Raw genomic sequence first — 26,814 nt, forward strand, 5'->3', positions numbered from 1 at the left:
TAAACCCTCTTAACAAAATCTTGGGAAGTTCTATAAGAAGAGCTCCAGAGCTGGAGAGATGGCTCAGAAGTTAAGAGGAAATGCTGTTTTTGCAGAGGACCAGGATTCAGTTCCCAAAACCTACATATTCCCAGCTGTTGTTCACAACCATCCACATCATACCGTGCACACGGTATACACACATACATACAGGTAAACACATGTACACATAAAATGAATCTATAAACAGAAACTATAATCACTGCCATGCACTGGGGAATAGGAGAGAAAAGTTCCCCGAGGTATCTCATGACATCAAGGTGGTTAGAAAAATTGTTAGAGTAGGTATGTTAGGAATGTGTAGATATGTTAGGTTCAGTACTTGGTAAGGGGCGCTAAAATATTTTAATTTTACACACACACATAGAGGTCGGAGGACAGTCTGGAGATTTCAGTGTGTGTACTTCACACATAGAGGTCTGAGGACAACCTGGGGGCTGGGGTTTTAGGGACGAAGGTTATCAGAACCTATAGCAATGCCTTTAACCTGCTGAGCTTTCTCACCAGTGCAAGGCTGCCTGTTTCTTGAAGTGTAAGCACATGACAGTGAGGATACTCCGTTGTAGCAGGTCTCACCTGTGGGTCTCAACTCCTTTGGGTGGAACAATCCTTTCACAGGGTGGTATATCAGATATTTACATTACGATTCATAACAGTAGCAAATTTACAGTTGTAAAGTAGCAACAAAAATAATTTTATGGGTTGGGGTCACCACAACACAAGGAACTGTATTAAAGGGTCACAGCGGGGCTGGAGAGATGGCTCAGCAGTTAAGAGCACCAGCTGCTCTTCCAGAGGTCCTGAATTCAATTCCCAGCAACCACATGGTGGCTCACAACCATCTGTAATGGGATGTGATGCCCTCTTCTGGTGTGTCTGAAGACAGCTACAGTGTACTCATATAAATATAATAATTTTTTTTTAATTAATACATCTTTAAAGAAAAGGGTCACGATATCAGTTATGGGTTGGGGGTCACCACAACATGAGGAACTGTATTAAAGGGTCACAGTATCAGGAAGGGTGAGAATTGCTGCTCTAGTGTCTTTTTGCCTTTTTTTTTTTTTTTTTTTTTTTTTTTTTTTTTGTAAGACAGGGTTTCTGGGTGTAACCCTGGGTCCTGGAACTCACTGTGTAGACCAGGCTGGACTCAAACTCAGAGACCTACCTGTACCTGCCTCCTCAGGGCTGGGATTAAAGGCATGCACCATCATTCCTGGTTTAAGATTTGGTATTTGTTGTTTTGTTTTAATTGTTTGCTTTTATGAGCTCACTCCTGAGCCACCTCTCCAGACCTCATCTATATTTACGTGTGCCAATCTCATCACGAGCGTCAATGTTTTAAAGACTTTGTTCATCTGCACAGCCACCTTCCAGAGGCTCTGTCATAAGAGTGCTGGAGCCTCAATATGAACTGAAGTGGAGAGGTGTAAACATGAGCGTGAACTTCGAGACTGACGCCATGATCAGGTTTGCATGTAGCAATGATCCCACTGGCGGCCACCACAAATGACCTTTGCCAAAGCATCCCATATAAAACACCATAGATGTGCCATACACGTCCCTAGTATCATGTGTTTGACTCACCTGACACAGAGACAGGAGAGTGCTTTGAAGAGATCTCTCTCTGGCTTTGAAGGTTAGTTGAGAGATAATTAGGAATCGGAGAGACACAGTGAGCCTGGGACATGGAGATGAACATGGAGGTGAACATGGACATGGAGATGAACATGGGACATGGAGATGAACATGGGACATGGAGATGGACATGGAAGTGAACATAGACATGGAGATGAACATGGAGATGAACATGGGCATGGAAGTGAACATGGACATGGAGATGAACATGGAGGTAAACATGGACATGGAGATGAACATGGAGATGAACATGGGCATGGAGGTGAACATGGACATGGAGATGAACATGGACATGGAAATGAACATGGGACATGGAGATGAACATGGAGGTGAACATGGACATGGAAGTGAACATGGGACATGGAGATGAACATGGAGGTGAACATGGATATGGAGGTGAACATGGGACATGGAGATGAACATGGAAGTGAACATGGACATGGAGGTGAACATGGACATGGAGATGAACATGGAAGTGAACATGGGACATGGAGATGAACATGAAGATGAACATGGACATGGAAGTGAACATGGACATGGAGATGAACATGGAGATGAACATGGACATGGAGGTGAACATGGACATGGATATGAACATGGAGGTGAACATGGACATGGAAGTGAACATGGGACATGGAGATGAACATGGAGGTGAACATGGAGATGAGCGTGGATATGGAGATGAACATGGGACATGGAGATGAGCCTGCATCAAAGGATGGAAGCTACAAGACAAGGCCCCAAACAGAGGTGGGGTGAGGGGTGGAGGAGGGGTCCTGGCTCATATCTAGGTCACTCATTCTGCCTGTTGCAGCTGGGGACTTAGCTCAGTAGTGGAGCGCTCGCCTAGCAAGCACAAGGCCCTGGGTTCAGTCCTCAGACCCAGAAAAAAAAAAAGACAAAATAAAATAATTGTGTTTATAAATCGTGGCAGCAAACTATGAAGGAAATATAAAAATACTATTTACAAAAATATGGAGTGCCTAGGAGTTCATCTTTCAGGACTGGGGATAAGGCTTAGTAAATATTTGCCTAACATGTACCAAGATCTAGGCACAAAAGAGTAAGACAGAGTTTCTCTGTGTAGCCCTGACTGTTCTCTATTTGTAGACCAGGCTATCTTCAAACTCACAGAGATCTGCCTGCCTCTTCTTCCCGAGTGCATGGTTTAAAGGAGTACATGGCTATGCCCAGTGAGTTATTGTTTGTTTATTACTATTTCACGTGTATAGGTGCGTTTCTGCATGGTGTCTCTGCAGCAGGTGTATACTTAACGCCTGAAGAGGACAGAAGAGGGCATTGGGTCCCCTGGAACCAATCGATGTCCTCTGCAAGAGCAGCCAGCTCTCCTAATTGCAGAACCGTCTCTCCAGCCCTCCTCTCAACTGGAAAGGATTATTTTAACTATGTGGACCAGAGAGTGACTCAGTTAGGAGCTCTTGCTGCTATTCCACAGAATAAAGTGTGGTGGTGCATGCCTTTACCCCTAGCACTCAGGATGAGATCTCTGTGAGTTTGAGGCTAGCCTGGACTACCTAGTACAGCCTTCTCTTGAGTTTGGGTCAGTGAGGGGGAGAGGAGGTGATCTTGCTATGTAGTCAACTAGCCTTGATCACTGGAATCCTTGGGGCCCAAGAGAGCCTCCTTCTCAGCCTCTCATGTAGCTAGAACTCCAGGCCCCAAGCTCTAACCGTATAGCCCAGACTACCCTTATGACAGTCCTTCTGTCTCATGTTGAGACAACAGACAGAAGCCACCACTTTTGGTTGATAATTCAGTTTATCAGAAGACTTTAAAGAAGTCCTAAGTTGGGGCCGTAGACTCATCTCAGAAGCTAACAGAGTATATTAGACTCTCGCAGAGCATCAGAGCTCAGTTTCCAACACCAACATCAGCAGCTCACAACCACCTGTTGCTGGAGACTCCACAGACACCGGAACTCACAATATACCCACACAAAGACACAGGTTGTCTTATTTGTTATTTATTTATTATATGTAAGTACACTGCGGCTGTCCTCAGACACACCAGAAGAGGACATTGGATCCCATGACAGATGGTTGTGAGCGACCATGTGGTTGCTGGGAATTGAATTCAGGACCTCTAGAGGAGCAGTTAGTGCTCTTAATCTCTGACACAGGTTTTCTTAGTCAGGGTTTCTACTGCTGTGATGAGACACCATGACAAAATGCAAGTTGGGGAGGAAAGGGTTTATTTGCCTTACAGTTCCACATCACTGTTCATCACTGAAGGAAGTCAGGACAGGAACTCAAACAGGACTGGAGGCTGGAGCTGATTCGGATTCTGTGGAGGGTACTGCTTACTGGCTTGCTCCCTGTGGCTTGGTCAGCCTGCTCTCTCTTTCAGAACCAGGATCCCCAGCCCAGGGATGGCACCACCCACAATGTGCCGGGCCCTCCCCCATCGATGAATCACCAGTTAAAATCTTATGGAGGCATTTTCTCGGTTGAGGGGTCTTCCTTTCCGATGACTCTGTTTTGTGTGCCAAGTTGACATAAGACTAGTCAGCACACAGATATACACAAAATTAAAAACGAAATAAAATTTAAAAAAGAAGTCCTAAATAAATGCTATCTATGGCATGTGAATGGGTAAGGAAACTAGATGCTATCTGGTTTCTCCGGAACACATCTAGAAAGGCGGGCTGTAATTTAATCTTTACTGAGTAACTGAGTTTGAATGACTGAATGAACCCCCTTGGAATGGAGATCAGGAGATAGGAGAATATTTGGCTTTCTATACGGATTTAATGTCACCTCTTGCCTTGAGCAAACCACTTCGACTCCTTGTACTTTCATTTTCTTTTCTTTTTATTTTTTTTTATTTGTTTATTATATGTACGAATGTAGCAGTCTTCAGACACACCAGAAGAGGGCATCACCAGATCTCATAATGGATGGCTGTGAGCCACCATGTGGTTGCTGGGATTTGAACTCGGGACTTCTGAAAGAGCAGTCAGTGCTCTTAACCTCTGAGCCATCTCTCCAGCCCCGTACTTTCATTTTCTTATCTGCAAATGGAAATAACAGTAGAGACCTCGGATAGTCACTGAGAAGAGCAAATGAGGTGACAATGCCAACAATACTTAAAACAGAGCTTGGTTCCTGATGAGCACTTTGTAAGAATCATCATTATCATTTTAATTATTTAATTAAATTTAAATTTAATTTAATTATTAAATAATCAGTTCATTTATCAATTTAATTAATTAGCAATAATTTGATTATTTAGTGTTAATTAGTAATTATTCTTTATTAAGCTTTACGTTAGCGTGGAAAGACCATCACCATGGTTAATAATATTGCAGTCACTTTCAGGTCCTCATGGTTCCATGCAGCAGTGAATATGGTGAGAAAAGTGACATCAAACCAAATTCCGAGTCCTTTGTGATCCAGATAAACCTGCAAACAGGCTAAAACTAAGGAGGAACAAGAAGGGCAGACACCAGAGTCTTAGGCTGCTTGAATGGAGATCCTCAAGTCGCATATGACCTCCCTGATCATTTTCTCAATGAGTGCCCTCTCCATGCCCAAACCGGAAGAAATCAGAGCTGTTTTACAAGCTTAGAAACTGGGATCCAGACATGCCAGGCACACGTTCCGAGAGGGCGGTACTGACGTTTGCTCTCTGCTGTGTCTGTAACACACACAGCATGATGAACAGGGAACAGGGCTTCAGAAGACACTAGCAAATGGATGCTCAGCCCTCATAGCTATTCACCGCTCCTCAACAATCTGTGGCAAGTCCTGTGTAGAGGGTGGAAGGGGGATTTAGCCAGAGTTCACTGGTGGATCCGCTGTGCATAAACTCGCCCTCACCTGAAGCTCTGGGCCTTCCCTGAGAATGGAAACTCTGAAGTAACTCAACCCACTACAAAAGCAAATCTCTTGTAGTCTGTGTTTTCAAGACAGGATTTCTCTGTGTGGCCTTGGCTGCCCTGGAACTCTATAGACTAGGTTGGCCAGGAATTCAGAGTGTTGAAATTAAAAGCGAGAGTCACCACACCCGGCCTGAAACATTTCTGTAGTCTTAAATCACTCAAGGTTGGAGGACTTTTTGTTGCTGTTGTTGTTGTTGTTGGATTCTATTTTTGTTTTGTTTTGTGGCATAACAGCTAACCTAATATCCAACAGTTTACAAACTTCATTGCAAATAAGAATCCGCAGAGGTAATTGCTAAGAACTCAGATTCCTTAGTCCCAGGTCACATCTATGGAATTAGAATTTCTAGGAAAGGGGCTACACAATCTACAATGCTAATAGGCTTTCCCTCAAACTCCATAGAGTTAAGAAAATCTGGAGAAGCTAAGCCGTGAAGGCTATGACAGAGACGGGACCTCCAGGAGACAGGAGAATGGCATGGTGGGAGAAAAGGCGTGGGCGGTGACTTTAGCTAGGAATCAGGGTCCTTAAGAAATGGTAGCATGTGTCAACATGAGCAACAGGAAACAGGGTCCTTCCTGAGCAGGAGCTGCCTGGTTATACTGAGGCTCACCGAGAGGCTGCAAAACAAACTGATGCATGCTGCAGGCTCACTCATAGGTTTGTCTGGTAGATGTCAAGTGATCCTGGACGTGATCAGTGGGAGTCATTAAAACATCTAGCTTGTGCTTGCCGAGTCAGCCAAGACTGTGGATTCCATCCCCAGCCCTGAGGGCAAGATAAGACAGCGAGCAGTAGAGAGCAAATGAACAGGCTAGGCGTGGTGGCACACACCTTTAACGATCAATTACTACCAATGAGTATGTGTGTCCCACAGTGCAAGGTTGGAGGCCGGAGGATAACCTGCTAGAGTAAGCTCCCTCCCTCCACCACAGGCCCGAAGGACTGAATTCAGATCTCACTTAGGAGGCTACAGCAGAGGGACAGCACGTTCAAAGTCAGCCTGAGCCAACTGATACTACTCTGTCTCAAAATAAAATTTTTAAAGGAGGGGCTATAGACAAGGCTCGGTAGTGAAGAGCACTTGTCCTTGCAGAGGACCTAGCTCCAGTTTTTAGCATGCTCATGGTGGCTTTCAACCACCCATAACACAATTCCAAGGAATCTGATGCTGCCTGCTGACCTCCACGGGAACCAGGCACATGCAGAGTGAACATACAAACATACGGATGAAACACACATTAAATAAATATCTTTTAAACGTTTTAAACACAGGGGCTAGAGAGACAGTTTAGCAGTTAAGAGAACACACTGCCTTTGCAGAGGATCTGAGTTCAGTTCAGAGCACCCATGTAGGGCAGCTCACGACTGCCTGTAACTTCAACTCTAGAAGATCCAACACCCCTGGCTTCCATAAGTGCCTGCATTCATGTGCATGAACCCATGTGTGCATGTACGTACACTATACATACACCCATACACATATTGAAAATAAATAGTAAATTAATTTACTATTAATTGAAAATAAATAGTAAATCTTTCTAGAGAAAGAACTGAAAGAGCTGAAAGATTCTGCAACCCCATGGGAAGAACAAAATTATCAACCAACCAAACCTACCACAGTTTACCCAGGGACTAAAACACCAACCAATGACTTCACATGGAGAGACCCATGGCTCCAGGTGCATATGCAGCAGAGGACAGCATTGTCTGGCATCAATGGGAGGAGAGGCCTTTGGTCCAGCAAAGGCTTGTTTTCCCAGTGTAGGGGAATGCCAAGGTGCTGAAGTGAGAGAGGGTGGTTGGGAGAGGGAGCACCTTCATGAAGGCAATGAGAGGGGGAGATGGTACTGGGGGAAGAGGGGATAACATCTGAAATGTAAATATTGAGAATAGTCAATAAAAATATTTTTTAAAAGAAAGAAAAAAATTACATCATGAAATTTTTAGGCAAATGGATAGAACTAGAAAATATCATCCTGACTGAGGTAACCCAGTCACAAAAGAACACACATGATATGTACTCACTGATAAGTGGAAAGGGGATAGCATTTGAAATGTAAATAAATAAAATATACAATAAACATAATAGTAAACCTGGGCAAGGTATGGTGGCACATGCTTTTGAACAAGTAGGTCTTTGTGAGATCGAGGCCATCCAAGTCCCAGGCCAGCCAATGCTACATAATGAGTCCGTGTCTCAAATCATCATCATCATCTTTAAAAATAAGGACTGTAGCTATAAATGGCAAAATGCCTGTTTATCATAGCCAAGGTTCAGTCCCCACACCGACAGACAAGCAAAAAAAGTAAATAAAAAAAATCTCTGGACAACGACAGGAACTGCCATTGTCAGCAAAGCCCCTTGTTTCTGTGTCTGTTCACTCTGTCCATGGGCTTCAGACAGACTGTGAACTCACGGTGTTCAAGGATCCACACAGTCCTGGGGAGGCCAGCAGTGAACACCACAGACAAACCACGCCAACCTTGTCTGGATTGTTTTCTTCTTTATCCTTGTGCCCGGGAAAAGGTGTGAGTCAACATGGCTGTTCTTCAGATTTCTGGTGAGCAACTACTTTGTACTTTGTGTCAGTTCCTGGGGAAACATAGTCAGCCATTAGGTCTGTGCTGTTCTGGTGGGAGACCGGACCTTGGCCTCATGGGACGAAGTATGTCAGAGAAGGGAGTCAGTCCTAGCCCACACACAATGGGGGCTCATAGATGCCTGGAGGCTAGAATTCTTGGCATGAAGGGAGATGATGAGAAAAAGAAGGTGATATTGCTGTAACCAAATGACAGAGTAGGCGTTTATTTGTTTTTAAAACTTATTTTTAACTTATAACCTATGAATGTTTTTCCTGCATGTATGTGTATGAACTACATGCATAGCTGGTGCCTGCGAAGGCCAGAGAGGGCATCAAACCCATTGGTACTGCTGGAGTCAGAGATAGTTGTGAATGCCTTGTGGGTGTTGGGACCAGAACGTGGGTCCTCAGCAAGAGTAACAAGTGTTTTTAACCACTGATCCATCTTTCCCACTCATTAATTTTGTATTTATTAGTTTTGTATGTGAGGCCTGTGTGTATGTAAATGTACTACCTGGGTACAGTGCCTGTGGGGGCCAAGAAGAGGGCATCAGACCCCCTAGCACAGGAGTTACAGGCGGTTGTCAGTGCCACGGAGGTGCTGAGATCTGAAGTTTGTTTGTTTCTCTTTCTTTCTTTTAAAGATTTATTTAGTTTTCGTACGTACACTGTAGCTGTCTTCAGACACACCAGAAGAGGGCATCAGATTTTATTACAGATGGTTGTGAGCCACCATGTGGGTGCTGGGATTTGAACTCAGGACCTCTGGAAGAGCAGTCAGTGCTCCTAACCACTGAGCCATCTCTCCAGCCCCTTGTTTTTCAAATCAAAGACCCATATATCTGACTTCCGACTTGACATCTTCCTAGATTACAGGCGGCCACCGTTGTGTCAGGTCTGAGGTTAGCTTTTGGGCGTAATCCTGGAAGCCATGGGATGTAGGAGGCAGTGTCTCAACAGAAACATTAGCATACTCAAACAACTTGGAGTTGATCACTCAGATCCAGGGAGGAAGGAGGACATAAAGGGAAGGACCGTCAAGAGGGAGGACTGGTAAGGAGCTGCCCCCGGTGACCTAGAAAAAGGAAGGTGAGGCGAGCACAGACTGACCGGAAGTAGTTCTGACAGGAAGTTAAGGACGTGGCAAACCCGGGCTGAGCTGTAGTTTAGTGGTAGAGCATTTACTGGCATGTGACAAGCCTAGCTTCCGTCTCTAACCTTAGAGGGAGGAGTCACTGCCAAAGAGAACCCCATTTTGTAACACTGGACATACTACTTACTCCTCTGAAGCCCCAGCTTGCTGCTCTGTACATGTGGGATGGCAGTAGTGGTTAGGAGGCTGATGAGTTACTGTGTAGGGAGGAGGACATGGTGGATAGGCAGAACATAGCTGTAGCGCTGTGGGGAGAGGAGGGAGCGGGGACAGATTTGGCTCCATTGAGTGGCTGGGTAGGTGGAGATGCCATCGTTGATGGAAACAGGAAGAAGCAGCGCCAGAGCAGCAAAGGCTGACACTATGTCCTTGGGGTCTCACACCCGAGTTCTGGCCATACTCAATATAGGTAAGTCCCTGACAGCATGTTTTGTCTCTGTGTTCTTGGCCTCGGGCTTATAACAGAGCCCTCCTCTGAGGTGGCCTGGTTCACATGTATAGGTGGGTTGGTACTACAGGCATGAAGATACAGGAAGGTGTAGCAGGCCACGAGGAGAACGTAGGCTCAGTGGATGACGTGCACTTGAGTTCAGATCTCAGAAGCTGTGTGCAGCAGCGCACTTCTATAACCCTGTAAGCCCGAAAGCCCCCAAGGCACAGAAACAGGTTCCAGGCCAACCAGTATATAGAAAATGGTAAAGTTAGATTCGGTGCGAGATCCTGTCTCTGAAACAAAAACTACAAGTAAGGTGGGGGATGACCTTTGACCTATACGTGTGCACATGTGCAACTGAGCACACCTACATACATATGTGTACATAAAGTTAGAGGGATTAAAAGGGAGATGAGAACTTACACTAGCTCCTGGGTCACTGGACAGAGGGAGGCAGAACCCAGAGGTTAAGGTCGTGGGACAGCGAGCAAGCACAGCGAGCAAGCAAAGCGGGGAGATTAGAAGGGAGTCTTCACAAGAAGGACACTGGGTGTAGGAACTGTTGAAGGTCACAGAAAATATCTTCCTTCCTTCTGCACCCCCACCCCAACCCCGGTGATGGGGATGGAACTCGGCTTTGCAGGCATGCTAGGCAAGCATATACCACTGAGATTCACTCTAGGCCAGGATAAATGTCGTTTTTAACAGAGCCATCTAAAATTCCAGACTAGAAGTCTCCGAAGGTAGTGACCACCCTGTTCTTGGGAGTAGACAAGTTGACACCCATCAGTGCCAGGGCCCTCTCAGGTAGGGTGACTAAGGATGTACAGAACAAGCCCCATGTCCTTCTCAGCAAGCAACAGCCACATACAGCGTCAGGCTTGTTATTTCTAGTACCCAAAGAGTCTTCTGCAGAGACAAGATAAAAGGTGATCCTGCGTAGGCTCACAGACACTCTGCTTTCCTCGGGTTATTCCCTTAGTTCACTGCCTTAGACCTTCTGTGCTGGTCCACCCCAACTGCAGTTTACCCAGCATCTCCATCCCTGCCTCCACATCTCTTCCTGCTTCTTGGGCTCCCCCCTCCCAACTTCTGGGCCTCCCCAGTGCCCCTCCCTTGGGTGCCCCTCCCCGGACTACAACCCCCAGGCGCCCCCAGCCCGGGGCGCTGCGCATGCCCCCTGCTCCCCGCCCCCTCCGCTCCCCCTCCCTCCCTTCCTCCTCACCTCCCTCCGCCCCCCTCCCCCGCGCCTCGGCTCCCGCATCCCTCCATCCAACCCTGTGCCGCAGCCGCATCGCCACCGCAGCCTAGGCAGAGCCCAGTCGGCCCAGGCCCCTGTCTCTGCCTGGCTTCAGCTCCCCGCCCCCCCGCCGCGCACCTTACCCGCACATCTCTCCGGAGGACTAACCCGGTACCCCCAGACCCCGGCCTCCGGCACAGAGGCAAGAGGCAGAGAGCAGCAGCGGAGGCGGGAGGACGAAGAAGGGGAGGAGGAGCCCGTCGCAGGATGAAGGATCGGACTCAGGAGCTGCGGAGTGTGAGCTAAGGGGTGGGAGAGGTGGGGAGGCGGGACCCTGTATTTGGGGAGCGCTTGGGGGATGGAGTGGGGGAGGTTCTGGGACATAGGGGGCAAATGATGAGACTAGAGGTTGGAAGTCAGGAGCCCTAACATCTCCTGGCACCTGATATCTCCGGTGAACCTGCAATTGGAGGACAGTGGATGGAAGGAGTTGGAGGCCATTAAGACACAAGGGGGCAGGAGAGGTGTCAGGGGCCTTGGGCAGCCCAGATGCCCGGGAGGAGGACCCTAGAATTTAACCTGGGGATGGGATAAAGTGAATGTCAAGAGAGGATTGGGGGAACACCATCATTCCTAGAGCAGGTTTGTCAAATTAGGCAGATAGAGGGGGTGGTTCCTGGCCAGGCCGGGTCCAGGAGGACCCAGATTTGGGATGCTATCGATGGAGGACACAGGTTGGGACTAGATGCCAGCACCTGGCAGTGAATGAAGTGTGTGATGGTATTGCTGGTGGTGGTGATGTGTGTGTGTGTGTGTGTGTGTGTGTCCACGCGCACGCGCACTGGTGTATTGCTCAGTGGGGAGAGGGCACTGCTCTGAGGGGGAGTGTGTGTGTGTGTGTGTGTGTGTGTGTGTGTGCGCGTGTGTGTGACTGAGTTCTCCTGGGCCAAAGGTGGGAGAGGAGAGAAAGATCCGTCCACCAGGTCACAGAATTGGGTTGTGTGACACAGGCCACACTGTGCTTGGGGGAACTGGAGCATGGGAGCAGCCAGGGGCATGCTGCTGGCAGCCAGGGGCCAGCCTCCAGGAGGCTGGGCAGCAGAGCCGGCGGCTAAGCTAGGGGGCTGCAGGGGAGGCTGCTCTTTGGAGGGACTGACGGCCTGATGAGACCGGTTTTGGGCCCGGAGGGTGCTGAGACATTTGAAGAATGACATGAGTCCAAGGAGGTTGAGGTTTCTGTGTGCTGTGTGGTGGTGGCCACTGGCCACTGTGCCCTGATGGGTTGGGGTATGCCAGAATTCCAAGGGATTGTTACTCTACCTGACAGATGGGGAAACTGAGGTTCAGGGATGGGAAGGGACTGGCCCAAGGTCATCAAGCAAGTATGTGTGTGGTACAGGTCAAATGGCTCAGGGGCCTCCAGGCTGCCAAGTTGAGCGTGGGGCTACATCTTCTGGCCTTTGAAACACAAGTTTTAGAGTGGAGACAAAGAGCCGTGTTGTTAGAGAGCCTCCAAAGGCTCGGCCTGGAGTTGGGGACCCCGGTCCACAGGCAGTAGAGGGAAGGAACACAGATTCTGCTTGGAGAGGAAGTAGGAAGGATGGAGGTGCTGGCAGTGAGAGAGGAGGTTTGAAGGGATATTTACTGCGTGAGGAAAACTATAGTAGCAAATGGTAACTGTACTGTGTGTTATAGGAATCACCTCTGGTTCCCGGCAATTGTTACAGGCTGGTGTTAGCATGATCTCATCTCACAGGAAAGGGAACAGAAGCTCAGAGACATTAAGGAACTTGGCCAAAGCTACATAGCTAGAAAAAGGCAGGATTCAAACCCAGACCAGCAGCTTCAGTGTACTGACTCCCTCCAGGTGCAGTTCGCAAAGCAGGTTGTCATGGCAATCCCATTCCATCCCAACCAACTTCCTGCTAAGGTAGACAGACAGTCTGCTTAGTCTACTATTTAGAAAAACTTAAGTCCTGAGGGTTTAAAGATTTCCCCAGGCCACACAGCTAAGCAAGGGAGAAAATAGAATTCGAACTCAGATCCCTAGCAGCCAAGAATATTCCATGACTCCCAAACCTAGAGAAATGCAATACGGTGGGGGTGGACCTGTGGTATAATTAGAGGGAGAAGGAAACAAGAGTGGGGAGGACTACTCTGAGTGGGTCAGGGTTCCCTGCCCAGAGGTGAGGTAACCTGTGGCGCGGGGCTGCTTGGGGAGGAAGCCAGGTGGCTACTAGGGCAGTAGGCAAATGAAATGGGAGCTGGGGTGGAGGGGGTTGGATAAATACTAATGGCCTTGCTGCTACTCACAGCTTAGGGAAGGTGGGGGTTTGGGAGGGTGCTGGTGGGGTGGGGTGGATAGGAGCACCAGATGTCTGGAGTGTAGGAGCGTCTGCCAGAGTTGAAAGCCACGCTATGGGAAGGCAGTGAACCGGAGGATGTGGTCAAGGAGCATTGGGAATGCTAGCCGAGGGGCCTGATTGTCTCGCCAAAGAGTTTTCCCGATCCGTTTTTCATACAGCAGTTTGAGGGCTCAGACTTACAAGCCAGATTGTTTGGGCTTATGTCCTAATTTACTTAGTTCACGTGTGACCTTGGGCATGTTATTTAACCTGTCTGGTACTTGGGTGGTTTGGAGGTACTGGGTGGGTTTTCGTTTGTTTTGGGGAGTGTGTGTGTGTGTGTGTGTGTGGTGGGGGTACTGGGGATTGACCTGAGGGTATCGACTACACTAGGCAGGTACGCTGTCATGGAGCTACATCTGAGCCTCAGTTTGCCCATGTGCCATTTGAGCGTAATGGTACCACCTCATTTCACAGGATTATTTTGAGAATTGGAAGTTAATTAATACTTACAAGATGTCTAAGAAAGGGCCTGGTGCACAGCAGCGCGCCATGGTTGCTATTCCTCGGTGACTTTCCAGTTCCTCTGGAGCATCACGTAAGCCCATCTGGATGTCTCCTAATGGATCTTGATTTTGGAATTACCTGAGGGCTACAGGAAAAATCACATACTTGCCAGAGGTGCTGGCATGCCCCTGCCGTTGGAGCTGGAGCTTCTGTCTCAGGTTGTCCAGCTGGTTCGGTTGGGAACCAGGAGGTGCTGTGATTGATGTGGAGACTCAGCTGAGCGGAGGGTCCCGGGTCCAAGGAGGAAGCCAAGCAGGCCACAGAGTGATGAGAGGGTTGTGGGCAGAGGCCTGGAGCATTCATACCCTCTAGGGCACTGACCCTTTTTCCCTCCAGATCTTCTGCCCAGGATGCTGCTCCCATTGCTTTAAAGTCAGTTTCTCCCAAATCACAACACATCTGGAGTCAACTCAGATGTCACCTCCTCAGAAAGACCCTCCCTGGCCACCATGAAAAAAGTGGTTCATGCTTCCATCACACCCTCCTGCCTGTCTCCCTCCTGCTACTTCTCTTATTCATTTTCACCGTTTGCCTCCCCCTCCCCCATGGGACGTTCAGCTCCTTGGAGGCAAGTTCTTCCTTCCCAGGCTTGCTCACCCTCAGTGCTAATCATGCGTAGTTGTGAGATGAATGAGGGACTGAGGAGGCAGGAAGGAGATCAGGAAGGGAACCCGTGGGCTGGGTGGGTTTCTAGAGGAAAAGGAGGAGTGAAGGCTAGATTGGGGGACTGAGGGACTTAGCCCAAGCTCAGGAGGCAGATGGACAGAATCCTGAACAGTGTGAGAAAGCCTCAGATGGCTCTAGATCAAAGATGTAGTGATCCAACCCTGAGGAGCCTGGGTGGACAGTGTATAACAGTGTGTATAAGTATGTGTATATTTGATACCCTCAGTTTAGCCCTCAACACTACACACACACCCCCACTACACACACACACACACATACACACACACACACACACCAGAACACTCTTGTTGCTGATGTGGAAAACTTTTGACTTTAAGGAGGCCAGATGGAAGCCAAGAGATTGGATTGCATGCCCCTCAAGGCAAGGGAGCTTCAAGTGATAAAAGTTTTTATTAATCAAGTCCTTCCAGGTGTTCACCAGTTGGTGGACCGTGACAAGCGATACCCTTCCATCCACCAACACCGTATTGGCTGACCACCCTTGGACAAGTGACGTAATCTTTCTGTGCCTCGGTTTTTTTCATTTTTCAAATAGGAATAATAGCGTCTACCTCGTTGAGTGATTATGAGATTAAATGTGAGGAACTGCATACCTGAATCCCAGCACTTGAGAGGGTGAGGCAGGAGGATTGCTGTAAGTTCAAGGCTACTCTGGGCCACACAGTGAGACCCTAGAAAGAAGTGGGGGAAGGGACAGAGAAATAGAGCAAAAGAGGGCAAGATAGCTCTCTTTGTGGCCAACTAAGAATAGAGGGATGTTGCCTGTCAGCAGGATGGATGGAAAAAAACTGGAGACATGACAGGTCCCCATCTCAAGCTCAACCTCTGTCTTTGTTTGCTGTGAACCCTCAGGCAATAGGGCAGTGTGTTTGAGCTGTCCCCTCACCTGTCACACAGAAGACATAGGGGCTCACAGTCCACCCTCATCAAAGATTCTCCCTCTGGCAGCAGTGGGCCTTTTCCTGCAGGTCTCTGTGCTTCCTTGAGCCCTCTGTGGGGGAGATGGCTGCTTGACAGAGGTCTGAGGTCTGGAGGGCAGAAGCTGTTTAGCTGCTGAACAGGTGCTGGTTTTTTGGCCTCTCTCTACTAAAGTTCTTGTTTATAAAAGGGGGCTGTGGTGATGTTCGTCTCGGGAGGCTGTTGTAAGGATTAAATGAATGGATCTGATGGTGATGTGGTTTATAATCTCCGCACTCAGGAAATAGAGGCAGGAGGATTCCAAGTTAAAGGCTACCCTGAGCTACATTAAGACTTTCAGAAAACCAGCTCAGCGTCAGAGTGCTTAAGCATGCTTTAGGCCCTGGGTTTTACACACACACACACACACACACACACACACACACACACACACACACACACACGGGGGAACGGATGGAGAGACAGAATGAGGTTAAGAGTGAATTAAATGGGGCTGAAGAGATGGCTCAGCAGTTAAGAACACTGGCTGTTCTTCTAGAGGTCCTGAATTCAATTCCCAGCACCCACATGGCAACTCACCACAGTTTGTAACTCCAGCTCTAAGAGATCTGGCACATTCACACAGATATATGTGCAGGCAAAGCACCAAATGCACATAAAATAAATTGTCTTTAAAAAGTGAATGAAATGGCTGAGCATGTGTAGAAAACACAGACAGACCAGCACTTTATAAGTCTCTGTAGTGTTTGTCAGTGTTGTGATTGTGCTGGTCAGTGGTCATCACAGAGTTTGTTTATATGTTTGTTTGCTTTAGACAGACACTTAGTATATAGCCGGTTTGGCACTGGCTGTGTAGACCAGGCTGGCACTGAAGTCACAGAGATCCACCTCCCTCTGCCTGCCAGGTATATGGCTGTTTTGGAGGCAGGATCTTGTTCTGTAGCCCCAGCTGATCTGGATCCTGTGCAGGCTGAGCAGCCCCTGCTGTCACCACTGAGCCATTTCTCCAGACCCCTCTGTCCCCTGTCTGCTGATGACTAAAGGTGTATACCACCACACCAGGCTCTAAAAAAAAGTGTGAGTGAGTGAGTGTGTGAGTGAGTGAGTGAGTGAATAAGTGTGTGAGTGTGTGAGTGAGTGTGTGAGTGAGTGTGTGAATGAGTGAGTGAGTGAATGAGTGTGTGAGTGAGTGAATGAGTGAGAGTGAATGAGTGAATGAGTGTGAGTGAATGTGTGAGTGAGTGAGTGAGTGAGTGAATGAGTGTGTGAGAGAGTGAGTGAGTGAGTATGTGAGTGAGTGTGTGAATGAGTGAGTGAGTGAGTGTGTGAGTGAGTGAGTGAGTGAATGAGTGTGTGAGTGAGTGTGTGAATGAGTGAGTGAGTGAGTGTGTGAATGAGTGAGTGAATGAGTGTGTTGAGTGAGTGAATGAGTGAGTGAGTGAATGAGTGAATGAGTGAGTGAGTGAATGAGTGTGTGAATGAGTGTGTGAGTGAGTGTGTGAGTGAGTGAGTGTGTGAGTGTGTGAGTGAGTGAGTGTGTGAGTGAGTGTGTGAATGAGTGAGTGAGTGAGTGAGTGAGTGAATGAGTGAGTGAATGAGTGAGTGAATGAGTGAGTGAATGAGTGAATGAGTGTGTATATAGAGTGCAGGAGCCTGTAGAGACCAGAAGAGGGCATCAGATCCTCCAGAATGGAGTTACAGGCAGGTGGTTGCAAACCACCAACTTGGATGTTGAGAACTGAACCTAGGTCCTCTCCAAGACCAACACGCACTCTTATCAGCTGAGCATGGCTCCTGCTCCTCTCTACAGAGTTCTGGTGAAGAATGTAAGACGCATGCAGGAGACACTGGTAGGTGATGTGTTGCTTGCCTGGCTTGTCAGGATGCAGAGGCCAGAGCAGGAGCTGGCCATGGAGGAAAGGAAGCCATGGTAAATAGTAACTAGGGAACCTTCAGGAAAGTAGACCTTGGGTGCCTAGACCATGGCATCCTGGTCCCATTCTGCTTGGTGTCCTTGGGCAAATCATTGTCCTTTGCCCACTGTGGCTCCTTCATCTATGAAATGGGAACAGTATTTGTTCAGCTTTTCTCCCTGGGCTGTGGTGGTGAGGATCAAAAGGGATCATGACTGTGAGCATGTCTGTACACAGAGGAGTTTTAGCTCTCTTTGTAGTTATTAGCCAAACCAAATCACACTTAGGCCCTTCTGCCTTGTTTCCTCTATCAAGGGCAAGGAAATTGGTAGCCTGGATACTCTAGGCAGAACCTAAGGAAAGAGGCTTTGAAAACAGGCAAACTAAAACAAGACTCTAGGAAGGACTTCCTCCACAGGCTCCCAGGAAGGTTTCCCCTGTCTTGTGTGAAGCTGGTCAAGGATGAGTGGGAGGGAAGAGGCTGAGAAGGTCAGCAGGAGACTGTGGCCCTGGAGGATGAGAAGCTGGGAAGCATCTGTGAGAAACTGGTGCATCCTAACAATGAGCCTTGCTCCCGACAGGCTTCCAGAGCTAACGTCCTCTGCTGTCCATCCTGAGGCAGGTTGAGTGAGACGGGAGAAGCCAAAAATCCTAGCAGGGTCTTTGAGACCTTCCACTTTGTTTTGAGCAAGACCTGGGCAGAAGAGGTGATTTCTGGCCAGCCACAGGAGGCCTCTGGGTTATGCTGGTCTCAGAGTTGCCCCCACTCTGCAGATCCCAAGTGATCTTAGTGTCTTAGTTGCATCTTGGTTCCATCTGGCTCTCTGTCTAGGTTCAATCCGAACAGACTGAGATACCTCAGAGCCAAGTGCAGTTCCTTCTTAGCCTGTCTGACTTCCATGAGGGCCTGTCTGTGATCTGCTCCAGCCCCATCGGCTCTGCATTCAGGTCCCAATGGCTCCACTTGCAGACAGCTGCTGTTTGGCTTCTCTCTCTTGATTTCATCCAGACTCTCTTGGCTATGTTCTGTCTGAACTCTGGCTCAACCTGTCTGCCATTTGGGCTGAATCCTGGGGCTGATGGATGATTAACTCTCCAGGCTTAATGTCTGTTGATGGGTTGATGGCTGAGCTCAACTTTACCCCAAGAATTCTGTTCCGAGCAGAGAGGAATGGGAGTCCCAGGGGAGCCCTCTTGTGCCTTCTGCCCAATTCTGGTTGAGAACGCAGTTGTGGGGCTCAAAGATGTTGGGGGAACAGGCAGCACCCTCCTCCACTCCCTGTGTGTCCCCATGTCAGCAAGGCAGCTCTGCCTGCTTCTGTGTGCAGGGAATATCAGCATGGTTGTGTGGCTCCATGTGGGTGTTGGGGGGGAGGGGCTATTTTTGTGTGCCTGTGTGTCAGCTCTTCTGTCTGTGTCGCTGGTCCTCCTAGAGATGGCAGTGTGGGTGGGTGAATCCCTTTGTATCTCTGGGCCCTGAGGGTGGAGGGCTGAACAGCTGCAGGTTGCAACTGGGAAATCCGAGTCAGAGAAAGTTGGTGGGTGTATGGTTGGAAGGGACTGGAAGGAAGTGGGTGGCTAGCGTGGGGAGGAGGCTCTCCAAGAGACAGTGCAGTGGGAGGAGGGAGTGTGGGATGAAGTGGGTCAGAGGGTGGCTGATGTGACCTCACTGGGCCTGGCTGTGCTTGCTCAACTTGGCTTCGGCCACCGGCAGCTTGGCAGTGATGTGACCTTTAGGAGGGGAATGGATAGTCAGGATGTGGTGGGGAAAGGGGAGACTTGGGCAGGTACTGCTAGGAGATGGTAGGAGGTTCACAGTCCTGGAAAACAGTTCTAGACTCCCCGCTGGAGCCCAGAGCCTGTCATTGTGACACTGACATTTAGCTGTTGTTGAAGTTTGTCCATGTCCAGAAGTCAACAGCAGTGTCTCTCTTCCAGGGAGACTGAACAGATGAGGCTGTTCAGATCTCAGAGAATGCTTTTAGCTGACTCTAAGGTACACTAGCATCTAGGACATTGCTCTATAAGATAGCCAGTGCTGGCTCTGAGTGTTGGTGTCCTTGCCATCCCTCTTGACTAGGATCCTTCCCAAGTCCCCTTTTCTGAGTCTAGAACCAATACCACCCACATGTATGTGTAGCAGCTAGAGGATCAGAGAGGGAGAGAGTCAGCTACGGGGAACAGGATAGGGACTGCTCATCATCTGCCCTTGCTTTGCTTCCAGGCAAAAGACAGTGATGATGAAGAGGAAGTGGTCCATGTGGACCGAGACCACTTTATGGATGAGTTCTTTGAGCAGGTAGAGCTCCCTGAATAGCCCTGGACCGGATGGAATCTTGCCCCTCCCCTTAGCTTCCTTTGCCTCGTGTATTCCCTTGTCCCGCACACTCCTTGTCCTTCTGGGTTTGGCTGATTTCACTGAACACTAGCCGGATCTCATCTGGCCCTCCAACCTGGATGAGGTAGGTGTCACTGATTTCCTGCCCCAGGTGGAAGAGATCCGAGGCTGCATTGAGAAACTGTCTGAGGATGTGGAGCAAGTGAAGAAACAGCACAGCGCCATTCTTGCCGCCCCCAACCCCGATGAGAGTGAGTACTGTTTCAGGGGGACCCGGGGCCTGGGGCCCCATCCGGGTTCTCACTTCCCTCTCTGCCCTGCCCCCAGAGACTAAACAGGAGCTGGAGGACCTCACGGCAGACATCAAAAAGACGGCAAACAAGGTCCGGTCCAAGTTGAAAGGTGAGGAGCAAAGACCTCTGCCCTGCAATGGATTAGACAAAACAGTGCTCTGGGGGTCAGAGTCTTAAATACTGAGAAGTAGACAAACCCACTTTTTCCATGTTCTTTGGAAATACTTGACAGGGAAATGAGCCAGGTAGGGTTTCTGCCTGAATTGCACCTAAGAGTCATCAATCAGAAAAACACAGATTTCCAGCCAGTCCCGGTGGGGAGGTCCTATAATCCCAGCACTCAGAGGCTGCCACAGGAATAGCGAGAGTTCCGGAGGAGTGTGGGCTACGCAGGGAGACTCTATTTCAAAGAATCCCGGAAGGAGGGGGGGGGGAGGACTGAGAGTACTTTTCCAAGAGGTTTTAATTTTGATCAGTCCTTGTTTGTCCTGAGCAGGCTCCGAGCACGACACTGAGCACCCAGTAGGTGGGCTCAGCTTCTGAATTAGTATCCTCGGCTCAGGACAGATTGGACTGTGTGGCTGACATCAGGGGCTGGCATACTTTCAGGAGGGCCCTGCCAAATGCTCATGTATTCACTCCAATTTAAGAACTTGGGTGCTGCTAATAACCACCTTCCCTCAAAGCATTGTGGGTTGGGAGCCTCCTTGTCGGCTGGTGCCAGGGGAATAGCAGCGTTAAGGAGCAGCCACTTACGTACCCTGGTAACTCAGCAGTGTGAGGCATTTACCAACATGTCTAAAGCACTAAGGCTCATTGCTAGGCTTTGGATGGGCTTTTTTTGGGGGGAGGTGGAGGTTGTACCCAAGGCCACTACCAAGCTTCAGGTCCTTTTGGACTTACAAGGAGGCCATATGAGAACCTTTGATGCTAACCAAGTAAAACAAGCCCTTTGAACTCAGAGAGTGTGCTCTGGGGTAATGCTGGATTATCTACGTGAGGAGTCCAGCATCTTGTGCCATTCACTGTGGATGGGTTCTGTCCTCAGTTCTCTCTTCAGTATAGTAGGGAAGACAGAAGGAATCACACGCTTTCTTCTTTCCTCTAATCTTGACTGCAAAGAATTTTTCTCCAGATGATATCTTACCAAGAATCTCAAATATGGGAGTTGGAGAGATGGCTCGGTGGTTAAGAACACTGGCTTCCAGAGGACCCAGATTCAGTTCTCAGCACCCACATGGAGGTTCTGCTTCCAGGGGATCTGACACCTTCACAATAGACATACATGTAGGCAAAACACAGTGCACATAAAGAATTTTAAAAATCTCAAATAAAAATATAAAAGTTGACAGACTGGTGGTACATACTTTTAGTCTCAGTGATAGGGAGGCAGAGGCAGGGGAAACTTTGTGGGTTCAAGGCCAGCCTGGCCTACAGAGTGAGTTCCAGCCCAGCCAGAGTTAGAAGGTGATAATATTCTCCAAACGAACACCATAACAGTTTGGCTGTGGGCAGGCACAGTGCACCTTCTGCACCTTCAGCTCTTGGAAGGGTGAGATGGGCAGGCAGATCACAGGTCTAGGGCTCCTCTGTTTCCTCAGACACATTGGTCCTGATGTAGAACACTTTCTAGAAGACCATGAGGAAACACTGGTCAGGGATTCAGGAACAGACCCAGAGGACAGAAAAAGTGAAGGTGGTTTAAGAAACTGAACAGGAAAGAGAAAAACAAAAACAAAAACAAAACAAAAAAACCAAACCCCAACACAAACAAACAAAAACTCCATCTTTTCCATCATCTTCCAGTTGGTGGCATCAGGGTGACCCTGAATTCTCATGAATTCTAACTCCAGTGTCTGGTGTAAAATATCAGCCAATATTACTGAGTTCCCACAACAGTTGTAAAAGACCCCTGTGTCCAGAATTGGCTGTAGTGCCAGGCCTGATAATCAGGCCCAGGGCAGGGCTAACAGGTTACTGGATCCCTGGTCGTATGTGCTCCTGTGTTCCTGCCTGGCACAAATAGTGATAGCGCTCAGTCACTGTGCCTGCTTCCACTTGCAGGACAGCCTTGAGGTGCCATCTACCTCCATTCCTCCCCACTGCCAGTGGGACAGCAAGGTGGCACTCTCGGGACAGGCCCACAGGCCTTCACAAGTCTTAGCAGCCCAGAGATTGGTCCCTGCTGCGTTTTCTGATGAAGAAGCTGTCACTGCAAGCTCTTCTCAGAAAATCTGAATGACAGCGCCAGGAAGACATGGTCCAGAAGAAGGTCCTTTAGAAGTGAGAACTCAGCTAGGAGGTAGTGGTATGTGTCTTTAATCTTAGCACTGGTGGAGGTTGCAGGGGGCCGGCAGAGGCCTGAGTTCTAGGACAGCTAGGGCTACACAGAGAAATGTTCTCAAAAACAAAGCAAAAACAAAAAATAAGATAAGAAAGAAGTGGGGGCTCACAGGACAGGCAGGAGAACTAAATTTCCTCTGTTAAAACATCCCTCTTTAAGACGAATGGCCACTGTGATGGCTTATATGCGCTTAGCCCAGGGAGTGGCACTATTAGTAGGTAGGGCCTTGTTGGAGTGGGTGTGACACTGTGGGTGTGGGCTTTAAGACCCTCATCCTAGCTGCCTGGAAGTCAGTCTTCCACTAGCAGCCTTCAGATGAAGATGTAGAACTCTCAGCTCCTCCTGCACCATGCCTGCCTGGATGCTGCCTTGTTCTCACCTTGATGATAATGGACTGACCCTCTGAACCTGTAAGCCAGTCCCAATTAAATGTATTCATTATAAGCATTGCCTTGGTCATGGTGTCTGTTCACAGCAGTAAAACCCTAAGGCAAGCTGAGGCAGGAATGTCTTTGAGTTCACAAGTTCCAGACAATGTAATAACACCCTATCTTTAAAAGAAAAAAAAAATTCTGGTGTGTTTTGCTTCTTGTGTAGAGGTGAAAGGAACTGGACATTACTTGGGGGCAGTCCTCTCTAGTGGACCGGCTTTATTCCCTTGTGGGCTTGGGTTCTTTCCAAGGCAAAATCCTTGCGACAGAACAAACTTTCCGTCTGGTGACCTTTGATTCTCCCTACCTTCCTTAGGAAACCCCCTCAAACCCTGGCTTGTGTACTTGGCAGCCTGTAAATAAACCTCACCAAAGCTTTTGTTGGGCATGGTTCCTCTTCCCATGCCCTAGACCCGGGTGCCCTACCCCATCCTCAGGTCTCCAGCCTGTTACTGCCTTCTCTCTGCAGCCATCGAGCAAAGCATTGAGCAGGAAGAGGGGCTGAATCGTTCCTCCGCGGACCTGCGCATCCGCAAGACCCAGGTAGGCTCACGATCAGTGGACAGTGAAGGATGGGGGGTGGAGCTAGGGTTCTGAATATAGGTGGGAAGGCGGTGCTGCAGCCGTCTGGGTCTTCCCCCGGTTTCCCTAGCACTCCACACTCTCACGGAAGTTCGTGGAGGTAATGACCGAATATAATGCAACTCAGTCCAAGTACCGAGACCGCTGCAAGGACCGCATCCAGAGGCAGTTGGAGATCAGTGAGTGTGCCCCTCCCTTCCCCAAATTCCCAGGACTGCCCAGGCGGAACTCCAGACCTCAGCCTAGTGGGTGGGTCCTGGGGCGATGTTCCCTTCTTTCTTAGACTCACTTCCTGAGCAGGAGGTCCTTTCTCCACACAGCTGGCAGGACTACTACCAACGAAGAACTGGAAGACATGTTGGAAAGTGGAAAGCTGGCCATCTTCACGGACGACGTGAGCCCTCCCCCCCGGGGGGGAGGGGTCTTTTGGGTCAACCTTTGCCTTTCCTCCTTGTTCACCCTGGAATCTCCAACAGCTTAGATAAAGAATCAGACATTCCGCAGGGGCGGGGCAGAAAGGTACCTCCTTTAAACGTGGTTGGTAGTGGTGCACCAAGTATTACACACTTGCAAGGTGCCAACCAGGTATAAAGCAATCTTTATGGTTACTTAACAGTTTGCAGTATTTGAACAGTTCATTTTGTTGAGTTAAGCCAGGCAGATAGGCAGTTAGATACTCCTCTGAATACAGCTCTCCTCAGACCATGTGTCTTTTTGTGTGAAAATGGAGAGAAGCTTGGTGGGTGACTCCCTCTGCCCAGGCGTGGCAGAGGTGGTACACACCTTTAATCCCAGCACTTGGAAAGCAGAGACAGGAGGATCTCTGTAACTTCAAGGCCAGCCTAGTCTACACAGCAAATTTCAGTATAGTTGTGACTATATGGAGAGACCCTGTCTCAGAAAAACAAAACAAAACAAACAAACAAACAAAAAGGGTTGACCTTTGCTCCCTGGCAATTCCTTTGTAGGAGTGGAAACCATCTTTGTGAAACTCACTCAGTGCCAGTGGTTGGGAACCTGAGGAGGGTGAGGAAACCGCAGATGAGCCCTAGGTGTTGGCTGGGACGTTTTAATACTGGAGTCAAGGAATATGTCAATAGATTTCATTGAGATGAACCTTAAAAGACAATAGGACATGAGAAAAGGTTGTTTAGCTGCTAAGGAACCCAAGTTCAGTTTCCAGCACCCATGTCAGGGGCTCACAATTTCCTGTAACTCCAGCCCCAGGGGCATCCATTTCCTCCAACCTCTGTTGGCACTTGAACTCACATTTGAGAACACATATTTAAACATCTAAAATAAAAAAGACAAATGAGCATTTGGGTATTGTTGGAAAAGAGCATTAACAACATGAAAAGAGGGAGGGGACCCTTGCAGAGCAGCTGACAGATGACCTTAGCTCCTGCAGTATGGGCAAGAAATAGGTGCAGAAAGGGAGACAGCCCTGGCTGCCAGCGTGGAGGTGTGTGACCTGTGGTGATAAGGGGTACTAGTTGGTGTTAGAGGAAAACAGTGGCCTACTGCAATCTAAACACAGTGGTGACCAAGAGTCCAGGTCAGGAGCTGAGAGGCATTGTAGCTGTGAGCTGGAATTTCTGCTCCTGAGTTCTTGAGGTCCGTGGTGCATTTTTTTTCTTATTTATCCCGTCTCATCTCATGAAGGCCCTGTCGACTCGTGGGTACACTGCCTTCTCATCCAAGCCTCCCCATCTGTCTTTCCTACCTGCTGTATCTCCCACATCACTTTGTCGGCTTTGGACCATCTCTCTTCCATGGGCGCTGTTGTGGGCTCTATACAAGCTTTTTTTCTTGTAATTTGCAAACTGCTCTTTGATGCCTAAGGTGCTCTAGAAACCAATCGAGGCATTCCGCACACAAAGCATTCAGTTTCACAAGCATCTTTTGGAGTAGATGCTTACCGTGATCCATGTTTTCTAGGTGGTGTTAGCAAAGTCCTGAAGAGGATAAATAATTTGCCCAGTATTGCTACTTTGTGGGTTCTTCTTTCTTACACCTTTTCAACACTAACACTGGATGGGAGAGAAAATAGGACAGAGGGAAAGGAGCAGCATTACTGTTGGACTACTTCCTGCTGATTAGCAGCTTCAAGTTCCTTGGGGCAAGTTTGATCTTCACCTCAGCACCCGTTGGGATTTCTTCTTTCTTCTTTGTCCATGACTACTTAACTGATGATATATATATATATATATATTTCACAATAATCTTTTGAGGAAGATGCTTACTGTAATCCATATTTTCTAGGTGGTATAAGCAATATATTATATATATATATATATATATATATGTATGTATGTATAATCTCAAAACTCCAGAATCCCACGTCATACAATTGCAAACTATCTGCCACTTGCAAATTCATGCCCCTGCCAGAGCACAATGCCAATCACAGTCAGCTGCTGCGGGCACTCTGAAGCAGCCCCATATTCCACACCTGGGATTGAAATGAAAGCATATTATTATAATATTCTTGTGTGTGTGTGTGTGTGTGTGTGTGTGTGTGTGTGTGTTTTAAGAAACAAAAATTTCAAAATTGTCACTACACAAGGATTTGAACCCAAGCCCTCTGTTAAACTGAAGCTGTTACATCGGCAACAGGTGATCACTGCCCTTTCTTCTCCCGTCACCTTAGATCAAGATGGACTCGCAGATGACGAAGCAAGCTCTGAATGAGATTGAGACAAGGCACAATGAGATCATCAAACTGGAGACCAGCATCCGAGAGCTGCACGACATGTTTGTGGACATGGCCATGCTCGTGGAGAGCCAGGTATGGCCCTGCCACACTGGTCCGGAGCCTCCCTGAGCCCCAAGGCTGCCTTTGCCAGCCCAGCTCTCTGTCCCTTGTCACGTTTCCTCTGTGTACAGGGCGAGATGATCGACCGAATTGAGTACAACGTGGAACATTCCGTGGACTACGTGGAACGAGCCGTGTCCGACACCAAAAAAGCTGTGAAATATCAGAGCAAGGCCAGGAGGGTAAGCCGGCGGAGGTTGCCCGATGCAGGGGGAGGCAGGCTAGATCAGTGGGTGGGGTGTGGCAGCTACAAAATGGGTGAGAGGCCTTATCTATGGCTCTGACCGCTTCCTGTTTCTGTTTTCTCTCCCCTTTTTTTCCTTATGTCCCACATCCCAACTCTCCCTGCATTTGTCTGTCTACCTCTCTTCCTGTCCTTCTCTTTCCTTCCTGCTCTCCCTCTCTCTCTTATCTTTCTACCTGCAGAAGAAAATTATGATCATCATTTGCTGTGTGGTGCTGGGGGTGGTCTTGGCGTCATCCATTGGGGGGACACTGGGCTTGTAGGCCCCTACACTTTTCTTCCCAGGACCCTCCCCACACATCGGGAGCAATACCCCCCACACCCTTCCACTCTTTCCCCTGCTCCAA

The 26,814-nt window shown here is 48.5% G+C and overlaps 1 protein-coding gene across 1 annotated transcript; it reads left to right on the forward strand.

Moving 5' to 3' along the window:
• Positions 1-11,257: 11,257 nt before the first annotated feature.
• Positions 11,258-26,730, forward strand: STX1B (syntaxin 1B; the record flags this gene model as incomplete). Its single annotated transcript, XM_080911827.1, has 10 exons — positions 11,258-11,287; positions 19,645-19,719; positions 19,910-20,009; positions 20,086-20,160; positions 23,296-23,369; positions 23,479-23,587; positions 23,729-23,802; positions 26,059-26,196; positions 26,295-26,405; positions 26,650-26,730. 10 exons carry the CDS (start codon positions 11,258-11,260, stop codon positions 26,728-26,730), a joined length of 867 nt encoding a protein of 288 aa, XP_080767953.1.
• Between the last annotated feature and the right edge of the window lie 84 nt (positions 26,731-26,814).

The sequence above is a fragment of the Micromys minutus genome (genome assembly GCF_963924665.1).
Source record: "Micromys minutus genome assembly, chromosome: 2".
In the NCBI taxonomy this organism is placed as follows: domain Eukaryota; kingdom Metazoa; phylum Chordata; class Mammalia; order Rodentia; family Muridae; genus Micromys; species Micromys minutus.